Genomic DNA, 20,597 nt, shown 5'->3' with positions numbered 1-20,597 from the left:
AATGGAACGACTGCAAAAATTAAAACTGGATCAAGGGTGTCTGAGGGATTTAAGGTCACGAAAGATTGAAGCAGGGGTATTTCGCCTATCCTTTTTAAAATTTATGTGGAACAAGCACTTAAGCTGTGGAAAAGAAAATGTAATGGCATAGGAATCGCTCTCAATGACGACACAACACTATACACTTTATGCTTCGCTGATGACCAAATTCTGATTGCTCAGGATCATGACTACTTGAGTTACATGACGCGGAAGCTAATAGAAGAATATAACAAATGGGGTCTCGAAGTCAACATTAAGAAAACTGAAGCCATGTATATTGGAGGAAGAAAGCAGTCCATTACATTAGACGATGGGGTAGAAATTAAACACTGCGATGAATATAAGTACCTGGGCATGAAGATAACTCAAGATCGAACATTCGATGCTGCTGTAAAAGACAGAAACATACAGGGTAGAAAAGCCATATCCATAATGAACGGCATTCTGTGGGACCAGACAATATCTAAAGCGAACAAACAGCTCATATACAATAGCATTCTTAAAAGTATAATCACATATGGCAGTGGAATTTGTCCACTGAAACAAAGAACGGAGAAAATGTTACTAGTAACAGAAATGGATTTCTGGAGAAGAGCAGCAGGCAAATCAAGAAGAGATCGGATACCAAATGAGAGAATACGAGAAATGATGGGAGTCATACATACAATAATTGATGACATAAAAACAAAACAACTAGTATGGTACGGCCATGTACAGAGAATGCCAGATGACAGAATCCCTAAGCAGATTTTGGCATGGACACCACAAGGGAGAAGAAAAAGAGGAAGGCCGAGAAGAAGCTGGAGGGAGGGAATTGAAAAAGAACTAGAGGAAAGAGAAATACCTCCAGGTCTATGGTTAAACAGAGAAGAATGGCGGTTAGGAGTCGGAAGGCGTCGGAGAACGCTGTAAACCAGTAGTAGTAGTAGTAAATTACATACATTCTTCTTTTTTGTCAATTAATTTAATTAAAAAAAAAATGTTTTGGACACCCTGTATAAATAATTATGTTAATGTATATTACTAAATAGAGAATTGAATAATCTTTAAAATGAGCTAGCACACGACTCCTCTCATTTAAAAAAATCATCGATGACGTCATCACGCCCAGATGAATGACGTCACTCATATGATATGTATGCCAAAATATCATAATTTAAAAATAAAAAAAAAATTTGACCTGTTTTGGGAGCTTTCCTTAAAGTCGCCGATTTACGAAATAACTAATTTGTTCCTTTCATTTGCATCAGCATCATACCGTATACAGTGCGTCCATAAAGTAACGCATAAATTCATTATTTCGTAAACCGGCGACTTTAAGGAAAAATCCCGAAACAGGTCGATTTTTACTTTTAATTTCCGATTCTTTGGCATATTAATCATACTAGTGACGTCATCCATCTAAGCGTGATGACGTAATCGATGATTTTTTTAAATGAGAATAGGGGTCATGTGATAGCTCATTTGAAAGGGTATTTAATTCTCTATTCCCTAATATAAACTTTAACATAATTATTTATACAAGGTGTTCAAAAAAACATTTTTTAATTAAAATTATTGAGACAAAAAGAAGAATGTATGTAATTTATCTAATTCAAAATACGTTTTAATGTTGTCAGAAAACAGGAAAAAAATGTTTATTTGACAAATAAATATTGTTTTTCTCTTATATTCAATGTTAAAGCTGCCACCCACCTGCCTCTTGCCAGTTTGATCATTTCGTTTAAGCGGAAATCAATGTTTATTTGTCAAATAAATTTTTTTTCTGTTTTCTGACAGTAGTAAAACACATTTTAAATTAAATAAATTACATACATTCTTCTTTTTGTCTCAAATATTTTAATTAAAAAAATGTTTTTTTGAACACCCTGTATAAATATTTATGTTAATGTTTATAATAGTAAATAGAGAATTGAATACCCTTTCAAATGAGCTATCACATGACCCCTTTTCTCATTTAAAAAAATCATCGATTACGTCATCACGCCCAGATGGATGACGTCACTAGTATGATATATATGTCAAAAAATCGGAAATTAAAAATAAAAATCGACCTGTTTCGGGATTTTTCCTTAAATTCGCCGGTTTACGAAATAATGAATTTATGCATTACTTTATGGACGCACTCTGTATAATATTTTTAACTCCAAACTTGCGTAATAAAATTAGTGCTGGGAAGAAATTATTAGCAATGACACAAAAATACTCATGCCACAATATACAAACGATTCAGATCTCCCAGAGGATTTATTAAAAACAATTAGTTACGGCTGTGAAACCACTTGTGAAACTTATAGATGTGGCTGCAGAAAACACGGACTTCAAATTACCGAAACTGTTCAAATATTGAAATAAGTTTGCAAAATGAAAACGATTTGAAAGACGCAACAGTCGAGGACGGAGAGACAAATAGTCTCGAACTCAGAGTATTTACTTGAAGAATCAAGTAATCACGACGATGTACTTCAAAAATAACTAGAAAATCTTTTTGAAGTTATACTTCTTTAGCGGCGATAGAGGGTAAATTTTTATATGGGAAAACCTAGCGACCGGGCGCATGCGCATTATAACTTTGTTCTGATTGGATGTTCAAATGACATGTCAAAAATTATTCAATATGGTGGCTGTGGCACAGCTGTAGTTAGATTATTTATGGTTGTTGCGTTTTAAAATTTGTGTGAAAAGAAACAACAAACAAAAGTTAGTTAATAGTTATACTGCTTTTTTAAATAGTTTTCATATACCTATATTTTTGGACTTTTGGACTATTTTGGACAAGGAAAGCTCATTCTAATTTGGTAAGTACCTAGTTTTTATTATAATCATATTGTAATTATACATTTGGATTAGGTTGAAATACATACATTTATTTTCTCAAGAATGCGGATTTTAGAGAGAAATCCCAAATTAGGTTCGATTTTTATTTTTAAATTATGATTTTTTGGCGTAGATTTATTTATCTAGTAGGTATGTAATGCTTTGATTTACATACTTAATTTGATTACCAACAAAAGTTCTACCAATCTTCATCTAATATATTGTTTTCTTACTGTTTTGTTATATTTTTATATTTTCTTCCACAAAATTTAAACTACATAATTTTCAAAACAATTGTCAAACAGTAAAACGTTCAGTTACCGTATTTTTCCACATGATAAATAATGTGCGATTGGACGAGTGAGTCTACGCTTCGATTACGAGTCAAAGCGGCACGAAATTCAAGGGTTCAATTCCCGATGCAAGTTTTATTTTTTTATGCATATTATGATTGTAAGTATATTTGTTATATAATTTTTTTTTCAGCAAATGCGTATTTAAAATTTTTGCCAACAATTATTATCGTCCAGAAATCATTTTTTCTTTGTGGCATTTTTCAATGTGTTTGTGTGCGTTTTATTCTTTTATTTTTTTAAATTTTTGGTATAGTCTTAAAAATCACATAATATCTAGTAGAAGTATAACTTCTTACGTGCGTACAAAGTACACACACATTCTTGTTTATTCAGGCTACTAAAATGATAAAAATTTGAGAAAAAACAGATATCCTTAATAGTACTAATTTTTTATATAGATGTTTCATTAACTTTTATTAGTGTACAGTGCGAACAAAGAAATCTTTAACTTGTTGGATACAATTTTTTTCCGGAATCAGGTCTGTCAGTTTCTACAATTATTATCTTTAAAGAATATTCTTTCCTTCTTCTCCACCCTATTTGGAATAGGTACATTTCTCTAGTTTTCATTTGTTATTTAAATCATCCCATACAACACAATTGGAAACAGGAGAGGAAGTAATATCATTTCGCATGAGAATTTGTTTCATTGCCGTCAAAACTTGAAATGTTCTGTCTGGCCATTTATTTTAGTACTTATCTACTACTCTGGGCTAATTAGCAAAATACAAGGAAAAGTTATTTACCAGCAATTTTATTGCTGGGATCGAATCTTATTATTCTATAAATATAATAATAATATAGGTATGCAAAGTCCGCAGATAGTGTGCTACTTTTTTATAAACAAAATGGCAACCTCAAATCGTGTTTTCTTCATTTATTGCTGTATAACTCCAAAGATTTTAACTTTACACCAAAAATACCCAAATAAAAATTCACCGTAATTAAATTCTGTAGAGACATGCTTTCCCGATTTACTTCGATGAAAATTTCCCTCGGAAAATGCAGGTTTTTCCAACAAAATCTTTAATTTTCAACTAAAATTTTAGGTAAGTAATTACTTATCAATAATTAAATAACTTGCTGACATTAAAGGTATAAGCCAAAAAATTGTTTATAATTTCAAAATATTCCTGAGGCCGCTTAAATAGTCCAATTTCAATTTTGTAAAAACATTAGATAGGTATAGTACATTTTTCTACAAAAATCATAGTTATTCTTATGTATCATAATTATTATTGTTATTATAGCGACCGTAAATTGTTAATTAAAAATTTAATTGTTGCTAAACTGTTCATTCAATTTCCATCGGCTTCTGGAAATGTAATCTATACCAAAAGAGCTATTATGTCACCAAGTTATTTAATAATAATAATAGTCTCCCGTTTTATACCGCTCACGTGGCTTTGGGAGTATAGCAGGGTAGTCTGCTATATCTAGGGCCTACGGTATACAAGGAAGGTAACAGGGCCAGTGCTACGCTTCAACCGCCTATTATTACCCCTGGTTTTACCCAAGGTACTCATTTTATTCAGGCTGAGTCGACCTGGGGCCTATAAACATTTTAAAAATGTCTAGTTGTTCTTGCCGGCGGTAGGATTTGAACTCCGGACCACCGGCACGCTAGCCTAGCACACTACCGCTCGGCTACGCCGGCCCTTACCAAGTTATTTAATTATTAATAAATAATTACTTACCTAAAATTTTAGTTGAAAATTAAAGATTTTGTTGGGAAAACCCGCATTTTCCGAGAAAAATTTTCGTCGAAGTAAATCGGGTAAAAGGTGTCTCTATGCAGAATTTAATTACTGTGAATTTTTATTTGAGATTTTTTGGTGTAAAGTTATAATCTTTGAAGTTGTAGAGCAATAATTGAAAAAAGACGATTGAAGATTTATAAAAAAAAGTCATCAAAAAAGCACACTATCTGCTGATTTTGCATAGATATATTATTAATAATATATAGAATCATAAGATTCGATTTCAGCAATAAAATTGCTGGTTTTAAACTTTTCCCGAAAATATCCTCTTCTCCGAGAATCTGCCCAGACTATACTACCATATAAATTGCATGATCGAACCATTTTTATACATTATTCTAAACCACAAACTCGAGGATTGATCAATATAATACACCACAAAAACTATGTCTTATTTAATTATGATTTAAAAATACACTGGTATAAGTAAAAAATTATTATTTTTGGGACAGATTATCTTATTTTAAACAGAGCACAACGAACACATTAAACTTAAAAAAATCACTTACACGAAACATTTGAACGCTTTACACAAGAGCATAGGCGCAAAATTTCCGGTCAATGCTTTTTAAGTGCATTCATTTTTTTCGAATCCTAAGAAAACTAATAAGTATTTTGGAAAATTACAAGATAACCGAGGGCCGGAACTCCCTGAAAATTGAGTGTGATTTTAATTTCTCATTCAAAACAAACTTTTTATTTATTCTAAGGAACTTTCTGCCCCCGGTAATACGTATTTTTTCATTCTGCGTTTAAAATTTTTCAAAAATATTTATTTGTTTTCTCAAGATTTGAAAAAAATTAATGCATTTAAAAAGAATTAGCCCGAAATTTTGAGCCTCTTGTCTTAAATATAAATAAATCTTTCAGAATACCTATATTTTTATTAATAAAACTTCATAACTAAAATATACGAGTAGCATGTAAATATACAACGAGAAATTAGAATATTAGTGTTATTACTTGTCAAATATAGGAAAGAGTTTGAAAATCTTGTAAATACCTTATTTAGAAAAGCATCTACGTCCTGAATCTCATAACCAAACTGAGGTGTCTCGTTGTTCCAATCGTTCTTCACCTTCTTTCTTCTATTTCTATACCTAGTGCGTTCAGGTACTAAATTAGGTTCAGACTTTGTCCTTACTGGCGTGCTTTGGGTTTTCACTAACTTACACTGTACTTCGCAATTTGTTTCTTTGCTTTGGTTTGGTTTTACGAAGTTATTTAGCTAAAAATTTATAATACACATAGTTTCAGAAGTTATGCATCACCTAAATTTACGCTCATTTTCATAATTCATTTTTTCGTGAAGAGATTAATGCATTCCGCTAATATTTGTTTATTATTTTAGATTTGTCTTTAGTATTTACACAGTTGGGCAAAGGTTTACTCAAACTTCTTTTTTGAACTTATACTGCGTGGAAGAAAAGAAATGTTCTTCTTATGTTAAGTTTGAGACATCCTGTATGGAGTATGGAGGACAAGGTATAAGTATGGGTAAACTTCGAAATCGTATTGTAATCTTATGTTTTGTTTGTTGAATTGGCCTGATATCTGTAAAAACAACGAAAATATACGGTTTTGTAGTTTAACATGTGTTAAAGGTGCAAAGGTGGTTACATCGATATTAGGTTATACTCTCATATTCTGTGAACATTTTATTTTTTAAATTTCTCTATCTTTAATTTATAATATCAGAGAAACTAGAAGATTTCACTCTTTGATATGTGTTTGAAATGAAATACGCGATGCGCGGCGATTGACTACCCCAGCTAATTGAAATAATATTCGAAAATATTACCTCAATCATCCAAGATAGCTATCGTTCACCCTCAGCTTATCTCAGTCACTCAGGTGTGCGTTCGTCTTGTCCTAATCTTAGAAACGAACTATGAAAGTTTGGAATGAAAGCAAACAAAACAGTATTTTTAACTAATCATGTTTATTGTTCAATAAAGATATAATAAAAATATGACTTGTAAAATGCCTTAACAAATATATTCAAATTCTTGCCAAAAACTAACAATTCTTAGATTATACTTATGGCTTTTGGTATCTGAACTTCTTGATGTTGAATGGTACTGCTGCTGGTTCTGCCACGGGCTCTGGGGTTCTAAAGGCTGTATTCCACCAGCTCTACAAATGTTGGTCGTTGCAGTCTAGTTGCTGTGGTTGCAGTATGGATGACATGTCCCTCGTTGTTGTATCACCGGCGATTTGAGGATTCTTGAAGCTCCCAGAGGGAGGACGCTTTATCCCAAAAACTAGAACAGTAAAACACATATTAACAATCAAGAAGATAAACCAACGTGTGCCCTCTGCCATTCTAATCGTCAGAGAGAGTAGCAGATGACAAGAATACATTAAATGAAATTTAGATGAGGAGAATAGTTAAAATTTGATTACTTAACGTGCATATATGTAAATTCAAAAGATAATATAATTAAAACTAAAATATAAGAAACCATGCTTTTGAAATTGGAGGTTGGATATATAAATTTTTAGTAGAAGCCGTTAGATGTAGAAATGTAATTACAAGAAAAATAATAATGAATTCTTACTCCAAGAGAAAGATGATTTGAATAAAAATGATTTATTTTTCACATTACATGCCTATTTAAGAAATAATTTTTCCCTTCCATTTTGTGTCTTCGGGTAGGGATGAAGTGACACTGTCATTGAAAACGACATTTGAAATGACGACCAAGTACTATGAAGTAGCAGGCATGTTCCGTATTGAAAGACAGTTACTTGTAGAGTAAGAATGTACGGGGTACGTTCAGTATGTTCAATAGATGATTTAAATGACAAGAGATATAGTAAATAGAAGATAATAAAAGAAGATAATAAAAGAGGATAATAAAAGAGGGCGCCAACGAGTTTTCAACGAAGAAAACAGGTAAAACAAATAGAAGAAAATTATTACTAATGAAATATTAAAGAAACTAAAGTAAAATAATTATTTAAAAATAAAATATCAAAGATGTGACGTTTGTAACGTTACAACTGTCGACGCCGACGTGAGATACGTGACGAGGCCATGTCTTATCATACACTAAGATGAAATTATTTCCTATAGGTATATAGTGCAAAAGGAAAAGAGTATTCAAAGAAAAAAATCTGTGTAATGTATCTCCCGCTATTTAAAGAGCCTTCACGTAGACACCAAATCCGTACTTACTCTCAAGGAAATTCCACCCCAAAACATCACAGATCTTCCATTAAACAATATCATCTCTCTTATGTTGCGCTGTGCATACTGCTTACCTGGTCGATAAATAACTCTTATAGGTGTCGGTAAGAACTGTTAACTTTGTGTGGTTTTCTATTTTTAAAGTTTTGTTAAATGTTATTTTTATTGTTAGTTTAGTTTTGTTTCATTTAAAACACATATTAAATAGTAAAACCACCTATTTTCTTTGTTTCTAAAGATATCAGTGACATTCAAAAAACAAAATGTTCAAAAAACATAAGACTATAATACAATTCCGATGTATACTCAGATTTGTACCTCAGCTTCCCTACAGGGTGGCTCAAACTTAACATAAGAAAAACATTTCTTTTCTTCCACCCGGTATAAGTACAAAGAATAAAGTTTGAGTAAAACTCTGCCCAAGTGTGTACTAAACAAAAATCTAAAATAATAAAAAAAAATTAGCGAAAGCCGTTAATTTGTTCACGAAAAAATTAGCTATGAAAATGAGCATAATTTTCTATATCCCTAACTTAAACCTCCCAGTATACACAGGGTGCAGTAAAATGTGCGAAGAAGTTAAATTACTCGTTTGTCGTAAGAGATACAAAAATTTTTTAGTTAAGTAAAAGTTGGGGCGTCGATAGGACCCTAATTTAATAGTATATTGTACAACAAGAGAGAAAAAAGACATATTTCTCACGAGCGCAGAAGTTTGTTGGCACGAGCCGAGGCACGAGGCGAGTGCCGCAAATCAAGCGAGAGAGAAATATGTCATTTTCTCTCGTGTTGTCTCGTGTCATTCTCTTTAAAAAAATGTAATTATCTTTCAAACTACCCCGTATAACATTGCAAAACTTTATATTTCAAAACGTGAAACATCAAGGTAAATCCAAAAACATAAAAATATACAGGGTGTTCCATTATAAAAAAGATAAGTTTGTTTCACCCTATCTATGTCCCAACTTTTATCTAAACCCCAGGTTTAGTTGATTTTTATACTTACATGTACATTATCTATATTTACATGATTTTGCTTGATACAATTCAAATCCTTAATGTTATTTTTCCTTTTCGTTTTGTACTGAAATCTAATAGGCTGTTGAGGATTTATATTCTGAGTGGTTTCGTTCTTGTGTGAAAAAAGCGCAAAAGGTAACTTCTTGTTTATGCTTTGACCCTGTTGACGGGAGGGCTTCTGACCCATATCATTTAGGATTGGTGGTCGGACCTCGGTGCGTCATATTAGGCGGAGGAGAAAAGATGAGCATCTTGGTTCTGAAAAAAAAAATGTATGACATTAAAGAAAACAAAAAATTTGAATATATTTTCTAAATTATACCTTAAACTAGATTAAAAAAAAAGAAAAAAAGACAAAATAAGGAACCAAGACCTGAGGAAAAGAACATGTATGACTGGTGTCGTCGAACGCATAGTCAAGTTGAAATGGAATTGGCAAGCCACGTAGCGAGACTAAGAGCAAGGACACACCAGGCGGCGCGCGTCGAATCGACGTCGAGGCAGCGTAAAACACATGGCGCGGTATAACAGCGGCAGCTATGCTTCTATTTAAAGTATTTGTATTTCGTTGTTGCCAAATTTAGTCGCGTGTTAGCTGCTGTACGATACGATGTCTGAAAGTTATGACGATTTGTCTTTTGTAATAAATACAAGTTTATTTTATCTTAGATTAAAGAAAAAAAGAAACGCAGATATTGGATACATCCCATCATAAAGGAATGAAATTATAAGGGATTTTTTACACATTATATTAACGAAATTAATATATTAAAGGCCCAGAGATGTTTTTTAATTTTACAAGAATGTCTAAAAAATCTTTTCATGAGTTATTAGTGAGTATTAAAGAGCCGTGTTCAAGAAATAACACTGTTATGAGGGAAAGCATATCACATAAGAAAAACTATTTATAACTCTAAGAGGCTGTCCATTTTATGGTACGCCACTGAGCAAATACAGGTGTTAAATTGATGCCCCTCTATTATACCCCATCTATTGGGAAATAGTGATGTTTCACAAATGAATATTAACAAAAAAATTATTCAAATTAAAGCCAAAGTACGTATCGAGAATGACGAAAATAAGAGCAACAGTCACCTACGGATGTGAGACATGGGTGCTAAATAAAACAGAAGAAAAAATGATATAGAGTTGAGAACGGAACGTACTAAGGCTATTTTCAGGGGAAAGAATACAGATACAGAAGACGGCTGGCATAGAAGAACCAATCAAGAATTAAGGATGCTTTACAAGGAACCAAGTGTAAAAAGATACACAAAGTCATAAAGAATCAGGTGGGCAGGTCATGTCAAGGGGATGGATAAGAAAAGAATGCCAAAGATGGTACTGCACAGAAGACCAGTTGGGACTAGGAGACGAGGTAGACCAAGAAAAAGACGGCAAGAAAGTTTCAGGAAGGTATAGTATCGATGGAAATTACACACTGGAAAGAGGAGGTGAAAAATAGGATATAGTGGAGAACCATAGTTCAGCAATTTTTACATAGACATCAAATACAATTATATATAAATTATTAGCATAAACTGTATTATCTAAAATTGTAAATACAAGGCCTGTAGAGCATAATAAATAAAATAATAAATAAGGCCTGTTTTTTTATTATTCTGTTTGAATATTCATCAATATTTTCATCGATATTCATCAATTTTTCTACATCTGTATTTCCCATCACAAAAACACGATCTGACAACACTCACTACAGAATTCGCTAGAAAACAGCTCAAACGTCTGTGTTGCAGCAAGATACACGCATTTATGATATGCCGTCGAAGTCATAAAACCGATTGGCGGTGGATGGGTTCCAGGATATGTCGCCAGAAAGTCGCTGAATCGAAAATTTTAAGAGCGTCTGGTGTGTGTTCCTGCATCAAAGTATAGTAAGGGATGCGTCGCTTTCGACATCTCAGCGGGGGTTCAGTCGACGTACGCCGCCCCGTCTGCGTTACCTCTAAAACTCTAAAAGATTCAAGATGGACCAGAAAACTAATTGATTGGCGCCCAAGAGAAGACAAACGCAGCAGAGGACGACCACCAACACGCTGCATGGATGACATTTAACAATTGTCCAAGAAATGGCAACAAGACGCACAGAACCGTGGAGAGTGGCCAAAAATGGGAGAGACCTATGTTCAGCAGTGAACGGAAGAGGTTGCATGATGATGATGATGATTTAAGTCCTTTGAATTTGAATTATTATTGCGAAAACACATTTTCCCAATTCTGGAATTACGATAATGTGTGAATAGAATCTGTGTGCTGCAGCGCTTGTAGTTCTGGTTATACAGCAGGGTGCAAATGAAAGGAATAAATTCGTTATTTCGTAAACCGGCAATTTTAAGGAAAAATCCCGAAACAAGTCGATTTTTATTTTTAAATTATGATATTTTGGCATATATGTTATACTAGTGACGTCATCCATCTGGGCGTGATGACGCAATCGATGATGGGGTAATTTCATTTGGGGTGCTAAACAGGGGGAGATTTTCACGTTTTTTCACCAAAAAAATGGGGGCCAACTTTATTTTGAGCGTAACTCGCTTCGTCTTAATGCTAGAAACTTTTATAAAAAAAAAACAAAAAGAAAGCTTTTTTAAATACGTTAAAAAAGTTTTATTGGGTTTTCCCAAAAAGTGCTTCCTTTTTTGGTTATTTTACATTGAAATATTTGATTTGGAATTTGATGAATAAAAACGTATATTTCAGCTACAATTTTGCTTGTGATGGGTCTATGAACTTCACGAATACACAACTTTTTTCGTCTTTTTAAACGCTTTTATTTAGTTCAATAGTTTGCGTCAAATTTTTAGACGTTAATTTGACTGCCTTTTCTTCAATGCATATGAATGAAACTTTTCAGACATTTGCATTCGTGGGAACAATACACGAATAGTCAATAAATTTTTTTATGTTTATTAATTGTTTACATAAAAAAAACGATTTTAATGGAAACTGCTTAAATTCTCTTGCTTTTCACAATGTAGAAACTTGAAATTTCTACGGATTGTAGCTAATGATATGAAATATACATAATTTCACTTTTTACGTTAATTGTTTACGTTATGCTTCATAAATAAACAATAAGGTTTCAAATTTTGAACGCTCATATATTTGCTTATATAAAAATCGGCGCTTATTCGTGTCAAAATCCAATACGATACGAAACAAAACTTTAACCAAAACTCGAATTAAAAAAATTCGGGGTTTTATCGTAGTCTTATAAAAACCACCGGTAGAGACGTTTTGTGCTACTATTAACATTAGAATTCGTTTTGGCGTATTAATTAATTAAACGCTTTTCTTTAATTAGACGCTTGGGTCAAATGTTTGGACGGTAATTTGACTGCCTTTTCTTCAATGTAAATGACTAAACATTTGCAGACATATGCATTCGCGGGAACAATACAAGGATAATTAATAAAAAAATTTTTATGTTTATTAATTGTTTAAATAAAAAACGATTTTAACGGAAAATGCTTAAATTCACTGGTTTTTTTACAATGAAGAAACTTGAAACTTTTACAGATTGTAGCTAAATATATGAACTATACATAATTTGACTTTTTAAGTTAGTTGTTTACGTTATGCTTCATTAATAAACAATAAAGTTTCAAATTTTTTGCCGATTCCGACTACTTTTCATGTTTATACATAATATGTTTTATGCATATTTTAATAAACATGACGATATATTTTAATAATTGATGGATTCGACCGTTACTTGATGGAAGTTAATTTTATCTCACAATAAAACACTGAAAACTTTTGTTTTCTATGCTTCCACAAAATTTATTATTTACAACTATGTGACTACAGCTGTTTCGGCAGAGTGCCTTTCTCAAGTGATATAATTCACAATGTGTTTGCCTTTTTAAGTCTCTAACTGAAGAGGTTGAGGAGTGGGGAGCTGTTTGTCTCGAGTTGGTCATTCAGAATCACATATCTTTATTTTTCAGTTTATTAATTTCCATAGATTCTAAAAAAGATAGCTTAAGGCCTTTATTTTGGATATGCAGAATTTGAAACTCTTCATTGAAAGAATGATTATGATCTAGAAGGTGAAGTGCGTATGTAGAAGTGTCTGTTTTTCTATTGTTGAAAGCCCTTTTGTGTTCTGCTATCCGTTTGTCAAAAGTTCTGCCAGTTTGACCGATGTACGTTTTGTACGATGACCGATGTAAGTTATTTTTTGTCATAGGAATTTCTGTCAGTCTATGTATCATGCTATGGTAGGCTGCTAATTTGTGTTGTGTAGGATGGGATGATGAATTGTGTATAGTTGTGTCAGTATGGGTAGGTTTATGATATACGGAGAATTCATGTTTGTTGTGTAGTCTGGTAATCGTTACATCTAGAAAGTTTATGGAATTATTCTGTTCTGTTTCTATTGTAAACTCAATATTACTATGAAGTGAATTAATGTATGATAGAAATGAGAGAACTGTTTAAATACGGGATGTTTAGAAATTGTTGTTTCAAGTTGGTTCATAAATATATCTGATAGTAAATATATCTGATAGTAATGGGCTTAGAGGATTACCCATAATAAGTCCTGCACTGTTGTTTGTTTGTCCTGTAAGAGTAAATATAGTAATAGTAAATATATCTGATAGTTATGGGCTTAGAGGATTACCGATAATAAGTCCTGCACTGTTGTTTGTTTGTCCTGTAAGACATTGTTGTTTCAAGTTGGTTCATAAATATATCTGATAGTAAATATATCTGATAGTAATGGGCTTAGAGGATTACCCATAATAAGTCCTGCACTGTTGTTTGTTTGTCCTGTAAGACATTGTTGTTTCAAGTTGGTTCATAAATATATCTGATAGTAAATATATCTGATAGTAATGGGCTTAGAGGATTACCCATAATAAGTCCTGCATTTATGAACCAACTTGAAACAACAATTTCTAAACATCCCGTATTTAAACAGTTCTTATATTGGTGGAGATACGTGGATGATATACTAGTATGCTTTACAGGAACTAACAGACAACTTGACCAATTTCTATCATACATTAATTCACTTCATAGTAATATTGAGTTTACAATAGAAACACAACAGAATAATTCCATAAACTTTCTAGATGTAACGATTACCAGACTAGCAGAACACAAAAGGGCTTTCAACAATAGAAAAACAGACACTTCTATATACGCACTTCACCTTCTAGATCATAATCATTCTTTCAATGAAGAGTTTCAAATTCTGCATATCCAAAATAAAGGCCTTAAGCTATCTTTTTTAGAATCTATGGAAATTAATTAACTGAAAAATACAGATATAATTCTGAATGACCAACTCGAGACAAACAGCTCCCAACTCCTCAACCTCTTCAGTTAGAGACTTAAAAAGGCAAACACATTGTAAATTATATCACTTGAGAAAGGCACTCTGCCGAAACAGCTGTAGTCACATAGTTGTAAATAATAAATTTTGTGAAAGCATAGAAAACAAAAGTTTTCAGTGTTTTATTGTGAGATATATTTTAATGTTTGAAAAGTGTAAGACTAAAAAGTAAAAAATAAAAAAAAAATATGAAAAAATTTTTTTAAGAAACGCTTTTTTTTAGTTACGAGTGACTAACATTAAAAATATTATAAAAAAAAATCAACTAAAAAGCCAAAAATTAAAAAAATTTAAGAAATCTAACACATTCGTTAAAGAAAAGCGTGGGGCGAAAACCGTTTATTCGATGAAGACGCGCCACGCTTTTCTTTGACGTATGTGTTAGATTTCTTCAAGTTTTTTTAATTGTTGGCTTTTTAGTTGATTTTTTGATAATATTTTTAATGTTAGTCACTCGTAACTAAAGAAAAGCGTTTTTAAAAAAATTTTTTTTCATATTTTTTTTTTGTTCTATGTTACATTTTGCTAAGAATATTTTTTGGATAAAATACTTATAGGCCTGGATCCCGCGTACCAAAAAAAGTTGATTAATAGCGAGCTGAAAATTTGTTAATAGCTTATCGGTGTCTAGTTGGACAAGCTTTGATGTACGGGAACACTGGAACAGGGAAAGATTTAATTGTGGAACACTTTAAAAATTTGGAACGTTAGATTACGAAATCGCCCCATGTATTTTGTCGGACAGACCTTCCAATTGATTTGTTACCGTTTCATTAAACTCTCATGCAAAAATCAGACTGCTATTTTTCACCAATATAATTCCTCTCAATTCTCAATTGACATGTTCTTCGTGCTGAACTCATTAAAATGCCCAGTTGGTGATAAATAGAAGTCTGATTTTTGCATGAGAGTTTAATGAAATCGTAACAAATCAATTGGAAGTTCTGTCTGACAAAATACATGGAACGTTTTCGTAGTCTGACGTTCCAAATTTCTAACATGTTCCACAATAAAACTTCCCCTGTTCCAGTGTTCCCATAATCAAAGTTTGTCCGACTAGACACCGTTAAGCCTTTAACAAATTTTCAGCTTGCTATTATTCAACTTTTTTTGGTACGCGGGATCTAGGTCTATTAATTTTTGAGTTATTTGCGAAAACCGCCTGAAAACGTGTTTTTTTTTGTAGAAAATTAACATTTTCAATCGGAAATAACTCGAAAAGTATTGACTTACTTAAAAAACTCTATAGAACGAAAGTTGCTTAGAATCAGTCAGTTTATCCATTTCCGGACTTACCTTGAATGTATGTTTTTCACTCCCGAGAATGGGTCACTCTCACCCAGGGCCGGCGATAACGGTCCTGCAAGGGATGCACTGCAGGCGGGCACCCTTGTTTGGGGGGCGCCAAAATGGGCTTTTTTCTGCTGGTGTGGTACAAAATATTAATTTAAAAGAAACTGAAGGGCACCTTGCTAATTGCTAATTTTGAAGGCGGGCGCCTGATACCCTAGCGCCGGTACTGCTCTCACCCCCAAAGTAAAAGCAACCAAAGGCACAAGTTCAACTTTGAAGTGGAGGGTAAGTAGAACTTAAAGCCAAATTTCCATGCAATTCGGAGTTGACCCTGAAAATTACACGGTATCGCCGTATTTTCCGTTCATTTCCTGGGCTACAACTTTATAATAGTTTTTTATAAATGATCTGTAACAGTAGTTTCTGAAAATAGTTATAATAGCGAAAATTTTGGATGATGCATACATATCTTTTGAAACTATGTGTATGTTCATTTCCTACCCTTTGTAGTTGCATTAACAAATAATCGTCTTCTAACTCTAATTAGATGTTTTGTAAAGTTGTCGCGACATGTAAGTCGCGTCCATTAATGCCGCAGCCTTGCTATTATTGCTAACTACAAATATCTTTCATCTATCACGGCGTCGTAAAAATGCACTTGCACTGCGTTGTCTGTTTTTGTTTTTACCGATCCGTTCGTCAAACCGATGTATATATCCTTGCGAATGTTGCTGACATTATTCACCTGTTCAAATAATTAGTTAAATGGTAAATGGAACTCATAGACGACTACTCGACATAGACGTACGTACTTAAGGAAAAAAGGAATACCACCAACGAATTTTTTTGAGAGAAGTAAAGAATATGTATTTGTACTCTATAAAAGTTTTTTTATTTTGTTTTATAAGAATACATACAAATAATAGAGTATGGTGCAAATGTAGGGAATAAATTCATTGTTTTAGAAACAGACGATTACTAAGAAAATCTTAAATAATGTCAATTTTAATTTTTGAATAGCCATCAATTGATATACATACATAACGTCCTATTAGGAGTCCTGTCGTCAGGGGGGGTACAACGGCCTCTTTAATTCAGATGGACTTACCCAAGTTTTTTTATGTATTTTGACCCGTAGAACACGAATTTTTTGGGTTACAGTTGATCCGGATGTCGATAAGATTGTTATAAACATAAACAAAGAACTTGAGGAATTACATAACAGCGATTTTTCACAAAACAAAACATTTTTTTGTATTTTCTGGGTGATTGTCAGCAAAGAATGTTCTTACAAGTTTTTTCGTAGGATGCATAGTTTTCGAGTTAAACGCGGTTGAACTTTCAAAAAATCGAAAAATTACAATTTTTGAACCCGACTAACTTTTGATTAAAAAATAAAATAGCAATTCTGTTACTGCATTTGAAAGTTCAAGTCAAATTCTATCGGTTTTGATTATTTGCATTGCTAAAAATTAATTTTTTTTATTGTTAAACAAAGCTATAACCACTTAGTGCTTCCCGTGCCCAATGCATGCGTTTTAATATAGATACTTAAATGCATTGAAAACATCATTCAAGCACTATGTGTTTATACAGTAAAACCTGTCAATAACGGTCACTAAAAATGACAGAACTATTGGCCGATACAAAAAGGTGGCCGGTAATACCAGGTTTTGTAGTTCACAAATTTTGGTTTGGGGAACTTTGAAACTGGCCGGCTAGTTCAGGTGGTCGGTTTTGACAGGTGGCCGTTAATACAGGTTTCACTGTAGCTTTGTTTAACAATAAAAAAAATTAATTTTTAGCAATGACAATAATCAAAACCAATAGAATTTGACTTGAACTTTCAAATGCGTTAAGAAGAATTGCTATTTTATTTTTCAATCAAAAGTTATTCGGATTCAAAAATTGCAATTTTTCGATTTTTTGAAAGTTCAACCGCGTTTATGTCGAAAACTATGCATCCTACGAAAAAACTATTTAGAATGACCCAAAAAATACAAAAAAATGTTTTGTTTTGCGAAAAATCGCTGTTATGTGATTCCTCAAGTTCTTTGTTTATAACAATCTTATCGACGTCCGGATCAACTGTTACCGAAAAAATTCGTGTTCTACGGGTCAAAATACATAAAAAAACTTGAATAACTCCATCTGAATTAAGGAGGCCGTTGTAACCCCACTGGAGACAAGACTATACATAGAGGTAAATCTCACCAAGTGCACTTTTTTGAGATTTTGACATTTTCATCAATTTGAACTCAATACGCTACTGCCCAGCTTTGGAGAAGTCACCTGGGGCTTGGGTCAAGGTAACCCTTCTAATTGCTGAGATAATTTATGGTACAATTCACTAAGTGCATTATTGTGAATTTCGGTTTCAGGGTAAAACTCATTAAAACGTATTATTGCACTTAGTGAATTTTTCCTTCCAATATGGAATGCAATATTGTGAATTTCGGTTTCAGGGTAAAACCCATTAAAACTTATTATTGTACTTAGTGAATTTTTCCTTAAAATCTGGAATGCCCAATCGGTACTTAGTGATCTTTCAAATAATACATTAGATAACATAACCTATTTTGCGATTAAGCAGGCGACTTGTGTGTTACATTGTATTGTTGAAACTGTACTACAAACTGTACATTATATTTGTGTGCATTATTTGTTCGGCGATTGATTAAAAAAATATGAGAGTAAATTTCTTTATAACCGTGATAGCTTACGTAAAGGGTAACATAATCTATTTTGCAATTAAGCAGGCGACTTTTGTGGCTGTCATAAATGTCGAAAGAATTGCATTTATTTTCGAAGAACAAAACTTATTGTTCATTTTTTAAATAATACACTGTTATTTTTGATAGTTCGTTTGTTGCAAGTCAGCGAAATTTCATGGAGACAAATTCATTAACTTCTCAATATCCAATAACTATTGTGTTCAAGGAAAAACTCATCAAATACAAAGTATAGTTAGTGAGAGTAACCTCTAATAGAATATCTATATCCAATAATTGTGTTTATGGAGAAACTCATTAAGTACAAAAATTGATCTAATATTGATTGTATTATAGTTCCTGTGACGAAATATGGCTTAAAATATATGTTTTTATTTATTCTTTAAAGTTGCATTAAAAAAATCCAATATTCCAGTCAGGTGAATTTAAAAAACAATTTGTACCTAAATCGATTTTTCTCCACTTTCTGAAAAGTGTAGCTAGTGAGTTTTGCCTCTAATAGGACATACAGTATTGGTAATAATTTAACTTAGCTATTCACTTTACAAGGGAGGAAGTGAGAGAAACTTATTTAAAACGGTATATCTATATTAGGTCCCCTAAATATCTTATCGAAAATTTACTAGTGGAATTAACTCAAGAGGAGTTCAACATTCTTGTCAATTTATTGATTTTATTTGACTTTTTTATTAGAGCATTTTTTAAAATATGCCGAGGCAATAAAATTTGGTCGAATTGATTTAAATGGCAGCTTAGTATTTTTATTTGGTACAAGCCACAATTTGACTTTAAAATAAGTTTATTTTAAAGTTTGGATTTCCACTTTGGAAATAGTTTCCAAAATATAAAACATTAAAAAATAATGTTTATTAATTTTTTTCTACTTTGAGAATGATTTCCGAAGTGGAAATTGAAACGTCAAAATCGACTTATTTTAAAGTCAAATTGTAGCTTATTTCCAATAAAAATAGTAATTTTTCTGCAACTGGTATCGTTGCACTTGAAATCAGTATTGTCATTATTTACTGGGCGTTATTGTCAATGGTTATATCAATTGGTTAAGAATAGACTTCAAACTTTCACTGTTAGATTTTTTTGAAAAAATTAATACCACAAGAATGAAACTTACCGAAACAGAACAGAACAAAATCGAGATTTTATTCATGATTTGTTGTGGAGATACAGTGAGGACTCGGATAAGAGTTGGTATCTAATTTATTTAATGATAAATACCCCAGTCGCAATTTCTCAATTGCGACAGACAATATTAATAATTATACATTACAATTATTATTACCAATTAAACAATAATTAGCAGAATTGCAGAAACAGGCCCTGTTAAATATCTTGCAAGAAGTGATAGAAAATCAATACCTAAAGCCAAGAAACTGGACGTTGAGTTGTACTGTCGTTTCAAGAAAATCTCTATACCAGTTCAAGGCAGGTCGCACTAAATAATGATGCCCACCAATCAAGTTTTGTTAGATTGGTAAAAAAGGAGAAGTGGCATCAGTTCAAAATACATCTGGTCCAGAAGTTGTTGGAAGATGACTTATGTTACCGTTACCGATGTACATGAGATAAGAGTTTCGTGGAAAAGGTACCTTTTTCACATTGGATGGACACATGGGATGGAAGATTATAGGACACTATATTCTGAAAAGGTGAATGTTTGAGCAGGCATTATTGACAATCATACTATATAGGGCCATATTTTCCCAGGTAAGTAGATAAGTAGAAGGGGATTTATTGAATGACCACCAAGGTCTCCAGATTTCACTCCGTTAGACTTTGTTTATGGGGATCATGGGTTCATCAGTGTTATGTTGAGCGTCCCGGCCTCTGTTCCAAACAATACTATTGGCCATACATAGCAATGCAGAAAACGAGATTCTTAGATTCTAAGACTTACGTTAATACTACAGTTATAAAATAAGCTTTTCATGTCGATAAAGCCTTGTCGAGCTACCTCTATTCTCACCCTTACTTCTTGTTTATCATCAACTTAATTTTTGAACC

At 32.6% G+C, this 20,597-nt stretch overlaps 1 protein-coding gene across 2 annotated transcripts in view; it reads right to left on the bottom strand.

Moving 5' to 3' along the window:
* The window catches only part of LOC114334594 (uncharacterized), a 179,838-nt gene that overhangs the window by 63,448 nt on the left and 95,793 nt on the right, over positions 1–20,597 (bottom strand). For both annotated transcript variants that reach the window (XM_050647261.1, XM_050647262.1), the window contains exons 2-3: positions 9,175–9,446; positions 5,979–6,203 (exon numbers count right to left, since the gene is read on the bottom strand). In XM_050647261.1, coding sequence (XP_050503218.1) covers positions 5,979–6,203; positions 9,175–9,375 — 426 coding nt within the window. In that variant the 5' untranslated portion in view covers positions 9,376–9,446. The remainder of the gene's footprint in view (positions 1–5,978; positions 6,204–9,174; positions 9,447–20,597) is intronic.

This window comes from Diabrotica virgifera, chromosome 3 (assembly GCF_917563875.1).
Source record: "Diabrotica virgifera virgifera chromosome 3, PGI_DIABVI_V3a".
In the NCBI taxonomy this organism is placed as follows: Eukaryota; Metazoa; Arthropoda; class Insecta; order Coleoptera; family Chrysomelidae; genus Diabrotica; species Diabrotica virgifera.
Note: the sequence above shows the minus strand (reverse complement) of the source record. Positions and strands in the feature narration are given on the sequence as shown.